General features: G+C 38.7%; 1 protein-coding gene across 1 annotated transcript in view; it reads left to right on the forward strand.

Moving 5' to 3' along the window:
• The window catches only part of LOC102866721 (60S ribosomal protein L35-like), a 118,518-nt gene extending 117,998 nt beyond the window's left edge, over positions 1-520 (forward strand). Inside the window, exon 4 of the mRNA XM_006901319.1 lies at positions 100-520. Within this exon, the coding sequence (XP_006901381.1) occupies positions 100-520 (421 nt within the window). The remainder of the gene's footprint in view (positions 1-99) is intronic.
• Positions 521-9,921: the final 9,401 nt, after the last annotated feature.

Consider the following 9,921-nt stretch of genomic DNA (forward strand, 5'->3'; position numbering starts at 1 on the left):
TGTTTCACTGCACTGCCATCATGTTGAATGCCAAAAAATTATTTCTTCGATCACCAGCCTACTAAGAAAGAAATGAGCTGTGAATCTTAAAAGTTTCAGGAACCGGCTCTTGGGCTTGGATCAGGTGGCAGCCAGGTTCTATCACTCAGCCTTGGCCAAAATCAAGTCTCGGGACCTTCTCGGCAAGAAGGAGAAGCTGTTAAAAGAACTGGACGATCTGAAAGTGGAGCTTTCCCAGCTGCGCATCACCAAAGTGACAGGCGATGCGGCTTCTAAGCTCTCCAAAATCCGAGTTGTCCGAAAATCCATTACCCGTGTTCTCACTGTCATTAACCAGACTCAGAAGGAGAACCTCAGAAAATACTATAAGGGCAAGAAGTACAAACCCCTGGATCTGCGGCCCAAGAAAACGCGTGCCATGCGCCGAAGGCTCAACAAGCATGAGGAGAACCTGAAGTCCAAGAAGCAGCGGCAAAAAGAGCGCCTGTACCCACTGCGGAAATATGCAGTCAAGGCCTGAACTTCTTAAATAAATAAAACACAAAACTAGGAAAAAGAAAAAAAAAGTTTCAGCAACCAAAATATTAGTCAAGCTCCTGATTATTATCTAGCTAAGTAAATGAAAGCTTTGCCTAAAGCCAAAGAGGGGCATTGTCCTACCTAAACAAGAAAGGAAATGGACATCTCTAAACAAAGCAACTATCCCTCTGAAGAACTTGATTTTTTTATAAAAAGTATAAGCAAGGCTAATTAAGAAAAAGCAAATAGCATAAAAACTATGCACAGGTCTCTGTGGCCTCATAAAGACAGTAACCAATTATTTTAAAAGTAGTCCAGTCCAGTCTACACTATATTGTGAAGAATGTATAAGGAAGTGAATCTCAGTTTAAAAAAAAAAAAGATGAGATTATATTTCACATAACTTTTAAAATGGATGAAATCTGGTAAATTAAACATAGTGCTTGAAACTGTTTCGATTCTTAACTCTAAGAGGTGAGAAATAAAAAACACAACTTAAGAGCCTTAAACCACAACAGAAAAGTTTAAATGAAAGAAATTGTAGCTTAACTGTCACCAGACAAGTTATAGTAACAATGTAATGCTGTTCCTGCATATTAGAATGTCACTTGAAGTATTACTGATTTGTTAAGTCATGTAAAAAAAAAAAAAAAAATAGAAAACCTAGCATACTGTACTAATACTCCTTCTTTGTTTTCTGGTGCTTTCTAATTTATGTCTATAATTTGTTAAACACCTTAGAGTCTAGAAGGCAGAAAAGATCATAAAAATATCTTCTAACTGAACAACATGACATGCAGCTTCAACTCAAGACCACCAGTAAAGTGTAAAAGTGGGTTCCCCTCCCCTCTTCATCTTAAAGCTTTTAGTATGAAGCAGTCAAAGAGTTTACACCCTTATTACCAAATGTTGTTGATTGCCTTCGAGTCAAGCACGACTCATAGCGACCCTATGAACAAAAGCGTTGAAGCCCCTCTACAACTATCGACATTTCTCAAAGTTCATAGCGTTTCCAGAGGCTTGTTATTTAGGAAGTGGATGCCACTCCTGCTTCCAAACTCCTAAATGAGGAACCCACAGATTTAAAGATATAATCTCTTTGTAAATAAACTCTACTCTTCCAAGAATCAACCCTGAACAATTTTCCTTGGATCAGAGCAACCTCTTTTGTTTAAAAATGAGTCTTATAAGATTTATATGAGGAGGGAAATTACAGGGTGGTATTAATAAGTTCAGGACTGTTCAAACACATGGACTTGACATCTTGGGTTTGCAGCCTGTAAAACTGGTTGAACTGTCTAATTAACATCTGTTTGGTCCTCGGACACTGTTGTAACTTCTCTATAGCAGGCAGATTGCCATAAGCTGCCTGTTGACTGGGAAAGGAAATGTATCTTTCCTGAAATAGGATTTATCTTTTGGAACTGCATTTTTCTTACCCATATGTAAATTGCACCTCAAGTTGTCTGTTTACTAGTAACTGTATGTAAAGTATTCTTTTAAATGTAACTTTGAACTAGCAATAAAAATATATTAAGTAGAATAATACCTAACTGAAGTATAAAAATCAATAACCATCCTTAGACTAGGCAATTTTTGAGACAATTCTCTCTTCTCTCCCAGATCTGCAACATCCTGTGCTTTGGATATTGAAGGGAGTAAATAAATAAATAAATAATGCTATAGGCATTTCTACTCCGTTCTATTGGGTATGAGTCAAATTAACTCAGTGGCAGTGGGTTTGGATGTGGGAAATTCATGTGAATTTTTTTACTTACCTTCCAATCAGCATTAGATTGGGAGAATTGAGCAAAAATGTTACTGAACAAAGTAGTTCTTTCTGTAGATAATTACCAATAAAACAGACAGGTTGTAATACCCAAATCACTTTATTACAGACCTGGAAGAACAGAGAGAATTTAAAAAAAAAATCCAAACAACCCTGTATCCCTGTCTAAGCATTGTTGCTGTGTACCGTCAATTCAGAATCAACCCATAGCTGATCCTCCAGACAAGTCTTTTACTTGAGAAGTGTAGAGAGAGATGGACAGATGGGGTAGTTTATAACAGAATGCGCTGTTAGTTTGGATGTTGTGGAAAGTTGGAAAAAAAGCTGCAAGTTTATCTTTTTTTATTTTTGTGTTATTTTTGCTAGTTTAGTTTATTGGTTTCGTCTGAATATCTTTTTTTTCCATGAGATAAGTTCGCATCTCTAGCAACTTGTTTCCTAACACTAGCTCTTCCTTTTAATCAATAGTTTTAAAATGGTTTATTTTTAGGAACTGACTGAGCTGTATCTTCTAGATGTGAGTTAACACATGTATATTATCAGCTGAGTGTATAGTGTCATAAATAATTTTGCATTTTTTATTAGAAGAACAGCAGAAAGGCAGCAAAACTCTTAAATCTTCCCATGTCAAATTAAAAATAGTAGTAATATTATGACATTCTTCTATAAATCTCACAGGATTTTGAGAAAAACTTCTCAGAGTGTATTTACAACTTTTTATTTATTTTTTTATACTGAAATTTTCAGCATCCATGAGCTTTCAACTATTGTTTTAAACTTAATACAAAATGGAGAAAAAGATAAATTTGGACAATTTTTTTTTCATCCCTGCACCTTGGCTGAAAGTTCAGTGTAGGTAGAAAGTACTGTAAGAAAAAAAAAAAAAAACAGAAACAAAGATTCTTAAACTTGTTTCAACAAAAGTGAAAAACAAAAACAAAAACAAAAACCCCACAAACAAAAAACCACAAAGAACCAACATATACACATTTAGACTTCTCTTTCAAACTCTTTCCATAGTCTTTTTTTGTTTTTTGCTGCCACCCCCTACAGTGGCTGCTACCTGAGGGAGGAGAGTGAGTTTGCAAAGGGAGTGTTAAGCTCCTATGGCCAGAACATGACTTTTTAAATGTTAAATGCTGATTTGCTGGTTTGTGAATGGTTAGGGTGAAATGAAAGAGTTTGCAGCTCTTTTGGCAACTAAAATCATTAGCTCAGCCCTAAACTGATTAGTTATTAACAGAGAAAAACATTAAAAACTAAGACCAAACATATTTACTATAATGCAGATCAGCACCAGATAGAGGATAAACACCAGCTAGCTATTACCAAATCTTACTTTGCATTAACTATTAATATTAGCTCTGAATTTCTCAAGCAGAAAGAACTGAAAAACAAATTTAAGCCTCATGTCGCAATGTTGAAAAATGCTATGGGCAATATATTGAATGACCCAGAAAGCATCAAAAGAAGATGGAGGGAATACACAGAGTCACTGTACCAGAAAGAATTGATTAACACTGAAAAATTTCAGGAAGTTCCATATGAACAGGAGCCAATGGTAATGAAGGAGGAAGTAGAAGCTGTATTGAAGGCACTGGCAAAAAATAAGGCCCTAGGAACTGATGGGACTTGTTTCAATTATCAGATACAGCCTTGAATGCACTCACCAGTCTATGCTAGGACATTTGGAAGATGGCTATCTGGCTAATGGATTGTAAGAGGTCCATATTTGTCCCCATTCCTAAGAAAGGTGATCCAACTGAATGTGAAAATTATCAATGTATTTTATATCATATGCAAGCAAAATACTTTGAAGATCATTTAAAAATAACTGGAACAGTACATAGATAGGGAAATGCCAGAAGTTCGAGCAGAATTTAGAAGAGGCTATGGCAACAGGGATATAATTGCTGATGTCAGATGGATCCTGACTGAAAGTAAAGAACACCAGAAGAATGTCTATTTATGCTTTATTGACTATGAAAAAACATTTGACTGTGTGGATCATGACAAGTTGTGGCTGACATTGAGAAGAATGGGAATCCCGGAGCACTTGATTGTGCTCATGCAGAACCTACACCTGGACCTGGAGGCTTTTGAGCAGGGGATCAGTACATGGTTTGGAATTGGGAAGGGAGTGTGCCAGAGTTGTAATCTATCGCCATATGTATTCCATCTGTTTGCTGAGCAAATTATACAAGAAGCTGGACTCTATGAGGAGAAATGAGGCAGCAGGATTGGAGGGAAACTAATCAATAACCCGCATTTTGCAGATGACACAATCTTGCTTGCTGAATGTGAGGAGGCCTTGAAGCACTTGTTGCAGAAAATCAAGGCATGCAGCCTTCAGTATGAATTGCCTCTCAATGTCAGGAAAATGAAGATTCTTACCACTGGACCAATAAGCAACGTCATGATGGAAGGAGAGGTAATTGAAACCATCAACATCATCTTCCTTGGATCCACAATTAACACCCTTGGTACCAGCAGTCAAGAAATAAGGAGACACATTGCACTGTGAAAATCTGCAATTAGGGATCTTTCCAATTCAAGAAGTAGTCATGTCAGTTTGAGGATTTCCAATTACTAGCTATGCACCCAAGACCTAGACATGAACAAGGATGACAAAAAAAGAATTGATGTCTTTGAACCGTGGTGTTGGAGAAGAGCACTACATACCCCATGGATGACCAGGGGAAAGATAGATATGAATTGGAGAAGGTGCAGCCTGAATGTTCTTTGGAGACAAGAATGATGAGACTTCACATAATTTGGACATGTTTCTAGGTGGTATTGTTCATTGGAGAAGGACATGATGTTGGGAAGGGTGGAGGGGCAGCAAAGAAGAAGACCTTCAACTAGGTGTATATATAGGGGGACTGTTGCAATGGGGGTTTGTGTGTGAGAGGATAACACAGGATAGAACACTGCTTAGATCTTTTGCTCATAGGGTCACTATGAGAGTCATACTCAACTCAATGGCACCTAACAAGAACAATTAGTATTAAAAAATTAAGTTTTCTTAAAATCCTATTATATACTTTTCACAGGAAGTTTGAGAGAGTGCAAAAAAAGGTAAAAAAGAGGTAAAATGCTTAGGTAAGAAAGTGAGGGGATTACGTTTTTATATAACTTCTTACTAAGAGGAAACATTAGATTACTAGTACAAAGAGTTAGAGAAACAAAAGAAAAGATGATACTTGCTGCTTTTATGACAGAGATTTATTTGCTGTTTCATGATTTAAGACATTTCTGACTTTACTGTGTTTCAGAATTTATCTTTAAAAGATTAACATGGACCTTGGCAAGAAAGAGAAGGAAGGGTCCTTGCTACTGAGCAGATTTTATCCATTTTTTGGTGTTGGTTTGAGAGCAAGTAATCGGCATTGAGGGAACAGGGAAGTGGGAAAGGAATTTTTGTGGGAGAAAAGGGATGGAGGAGTCTGGCGGACTTGTTGGTGGCGTTCGGTCTGGAGTTTTAAGGGAGCTGGTAACATTTTGGGGATAATGGTATAGAGGGTTCTTCTGCTATGTTGGGGTTAGGAGGAGAGTGATATTTTAGTTGCAAGAGATTTCTTCTTAGATTCTCTTTTGACTAAGAGGTTATTCATAAGGAATTGAAAGGCTAGGCAGGGTTAGCAGAGAGGAGGGTGAGAGTAGAGAGTAAAGAAAAGTTTGGGTATAAGAAATGTCTGGCTATTTGCCATTTCAGTGTTTATGTCCTAACGGACAGATGGATTGACCATCCCAATTTTAGGTTACAAATTTGAGTATAAAAGTGGATAAGTTTTCCATGCTTTAAATTAGGCATAAGGCCAAAGGTACACAAGTTTTAGAGGAGTCAGAACAAAGAACTGCCCTCAAGGACAAAAGGTCTGGCCTTCATATTGAGGTAAAGGAGAGCCTTGGGATTGAGAAGCTGGGAGTGGGGCATCTCCTCTACCAAAGATTCGCTATGCACATCCTTCTTTGTCCTCGTGTCAAGTAACAGAAGGGGAGTAGCAGTGATCAGTCCCTGGGCACCTCAGAGAGTGACCTTGGGGTCTTATCTGAAATGAAGGCAGAGCCTTAGGTGGTTGAGAATTGAGACTGATGTTGAGTGCTATAGGATTCAAATGATCCTCAACATTTGGAAACAGAAGGAGAGGACTGAGGAGAGAAAGAAGACAGAGAGACAGACAGAGAGAGAAAGAGAGATATCTGGTCTATTCCAGTGGGTACAAGCCACACTAAGGAGACTGGTCAAGCTCCTGCTCCCCTCACATAGCAATGAGGTTGTAAAGAGCTGCTCCCTCTTAGAGGGCAGCTAAGATTTGGGTCACTTACCAGCTGCCATTTAGCTGCTAGTGAATTCAGGCTTGCTCTCCTTTTTCACCAGTTGCCAAGAAGTGAAAAGGAGTTTTCAGCCTTATGCTTGGGGACTTTCATCCCAGGTCTTTTCAGCACCATATGTTAGAAAAAAAGATCTGAGAAAGAAGAAGCTGGTCTCAAGTAATGAACAGACTTTTATTAAGTAGACATGGGAGGAACAGAATGACATGCAAGCAGAGTAAGTTTTCCCTTCATAGAGGCTGTCAAGAAAATTTAGAGGGGATGGTAGTTTACTGAGGAGTTTGGGGACAGGGGTCCTGTCAGGATATGGTTGGGTCCAGGGCCCATTAGGCTCTGGCCATCTAGGTCAACTTGTCAACATATGGTCAGGCCTTATCAGGACATTTTTGTGTCTCCTCAAGGTAGGGTCTGAGTCAGGACTTGGGCTGACCGCTTGGAATGGGCAGGGAACTTCCAGTCTTCCACTTGGAGTAATCTTCCTCCAATGATATTTTTAGTTGCTTTATATGCATGGAAAAACAACTGAACAATTAATACTGAAGATGGGAGAAGGTTTGGTATATTTAATTATTGTTTTGGTGAAAACTCTCTCAGAAGAAGTAAAACTAGAATGTTTCTTAAAAGTGAAGATTTAAAAATGTCTTCTCAAAAAAAAAAAGTCTTCTCATGTACTTTGATCATGTTCACAGGAGGGAGCAGTCCCTAGAGAAGGACATTATGTTAGAAAAGTAAAGAGGAGGAAGAGGAGAGCTCTTGATAGAGTTACATGGTGGCTATAACAGTGGCCTTAAGTACAGCAACGTAGTGAGGATAGCACAAGACTGGGCAGCGTTTCATTCTATTGCACCCGGGGTCACTATCGATCAGAACCAAATTGATGGTATCAACAACAAAGCAAATTCACAAACAACTTAGTCTGCTCAGAATGTCTGGTTTTATCTTTCCACTGAAACAAGAGAGGCTACTCTCCTAAAGTCGTGTATCACTTATCACGCAAAGACTTCATGACCTATTGGAGTTCTCCTAAGTGCATGAAACATATTTCTGAGGATGACAGAATAGAAGGTATGACTCTTGACAATGAGTTTTCTGATAATCTAGAATTTGAACCATCGCTCTGTGTGTGTGTGTGTGTGTGTGTGTGTGTGTGTGTGTGTATGCGTGTGTGTACCATCAAATCGGATCTGACTAGGACAGGAGGATATTGCCCCTCCTTTTCCAGCAGAGCATCTGGTGGATTCAAACCACATACCTCAGGAATTGCAGTAAACCATAGCTATCTTTATATAAATTTTTCTTTCTTTTTACTATTTCACTGAGCTAAATCCCATGATATGGGTGATAACTGAGTGAAAGAGCACAAAATCAATGTTATTGATCTTCTTTTTAATTGGCCAGAATGTGATCCAGAATCATTGGAGCAATTTAAATGTCACTAGTAACATCTGTGTTTCATTAACTATGCTGCAAAGGCACTTTGGCTGTGTAGATCACAACGAATTGTGGCTAACCCTGAGGAGAATAGGAATCTCAGAACACTTGGTTGCGCTTATGAGAAACCTATACTTGAACCAGGAAGCAGTCCTCAGAACAGAGCAGAGAAACACTGCCTGGCTAAAAATCAGGAAGACAGTATGTCAGGGATAAGTCCTGTATCCATACCTTTTCAAACTATACACAGAACAGATCATTCAGGAAGCTGGGCTTTATGAGAAGGAATGCAGCATCAGGATTGGAGGAAGACTCATCAACAATCTACATTATGCAGATGACACAACCTTGCTTGCTGAAACTGAAAAAGACCTAAAGTGCTTGCTGCAGAAGGTCAAGGACTGTAGTCTTCAATATGGATTGAACCTCAACATCAAGAAGTCAAAGATTCTCACCACTGGGACCATGATAAATGGTGAAGATATTGAGTTTAACAGTTACAGCTTGCTCAGCTCCACAATCAACACTTTTGGCACTAATAGTCAGGAAATCAAAAGGAAAATTGCATTAGGTAAATGTATTGTCAAGGACATTTCCAGAGTACTGAGAAGCAATGATGTCAGTCTAGAGACTAAAGGGTGCCTGGTCTAGTTCATAGTCTTCGCAATTACTTGCTATGCATGAGAGAGCTGGATAATGACTAAGGATGATAGAAGAAGAATTAATGCCTTTGGTTTGTGATGCTGGAGATGAGTCTTGAACATATATCATAGACCACCAAGAAAACAAATACATCTGCTGTCATGGAGAGGACAAAACAAAGTTTTTCCTTGAAAACTAGGATTTTGAAGCTCCATCTCACATACTATGGACATGTCGCCAGGAGGTACCGATTCTTCCAGAAGGACATCATGCTCAGAAGGGTTGAAGGATAGTGCAGTAGAAGAAGATGCCAGATGAGATGGATTGATACAGTAACTAAGACAATGAGGGTGGGTGTATCAGAGTAAGTAAAACTGGCTCAGGACAAGGCAGACTTCAGAGCTATTGTACATAGGGTCTGCATGATTCCCTGGAAACTTGATGGCACACAACAACAACAGTAACATGAATGGATCTACTTTCTCATATCTCCATTAGTGTTGATTTTGTCACTGTAACTGGTTTGTTTGGTCCTTTTCCTTTGTTAATTCAGTAAGTGTTAGTAAAACTTAGAGCTGTTTCATAGCAGCATTATTCACCATCACAAGAACATGGAAACAGCCCAGATGTCCAACCACAAATGAATGGATTGAGAAATTATGATACATTCACACAATGGAATACTATGTAGCACGTAGGAGCAATAATTTTGTAAATTACTGCCTAACTTGGGAGGGACTGGAAAGCATTATGCTGCGTGAACTAACTCAGTCCCACAAGGATAAATTTATATTGTATAAGACCATTCTTGTTTTGCTTTGTTAATCTGATGAATTACATTGACTGATTTTCTCCACCTCACCCCTCTTTTTTGTTGTGTACTATCGAATCGGATCTGACTGGCACAGGAGATTGTTTCTCCTTCGCCAGTAGAGCATCTGGTGGATTTGAACCACGTGCCTTTCGGATTGCAACACAGCTTCTTGCCAAAGCAAAATATTACAATGAAATGTGCGAGGACCTAGAGTCGGAAAGTCAAAAGGGCCGAACTCATTCAGCATTTCTTAAGCTCAAGGAACTGAAGAACAAATTCAAACCTCAAGTTGCTACAATCAAGGATGATTTGGGCAGAATGTAAAATGATCCAGGAGGTATCAAAAGAAGATGGAAGGAATATACTGAGTCATTGTATAGAAAGGAATTGG

This window comes from Elephantulus edwardii, unplaced genomic scaffold (assembly GCF_000299155.1).
Source record: "Elephantulus edwardii isolate Elephantulus edwardi_28Jun2011 unplaced genomic scaffold, EleEdw1.0 scaffold00318, whole genome shotgun sequence".
Lineage (NCBI taxonomy): Eukaryota > Metazoa > Chordata > Mammalia > Macroscelidea > Macroscelididae > Elephantulus > Elephantulus edwardii.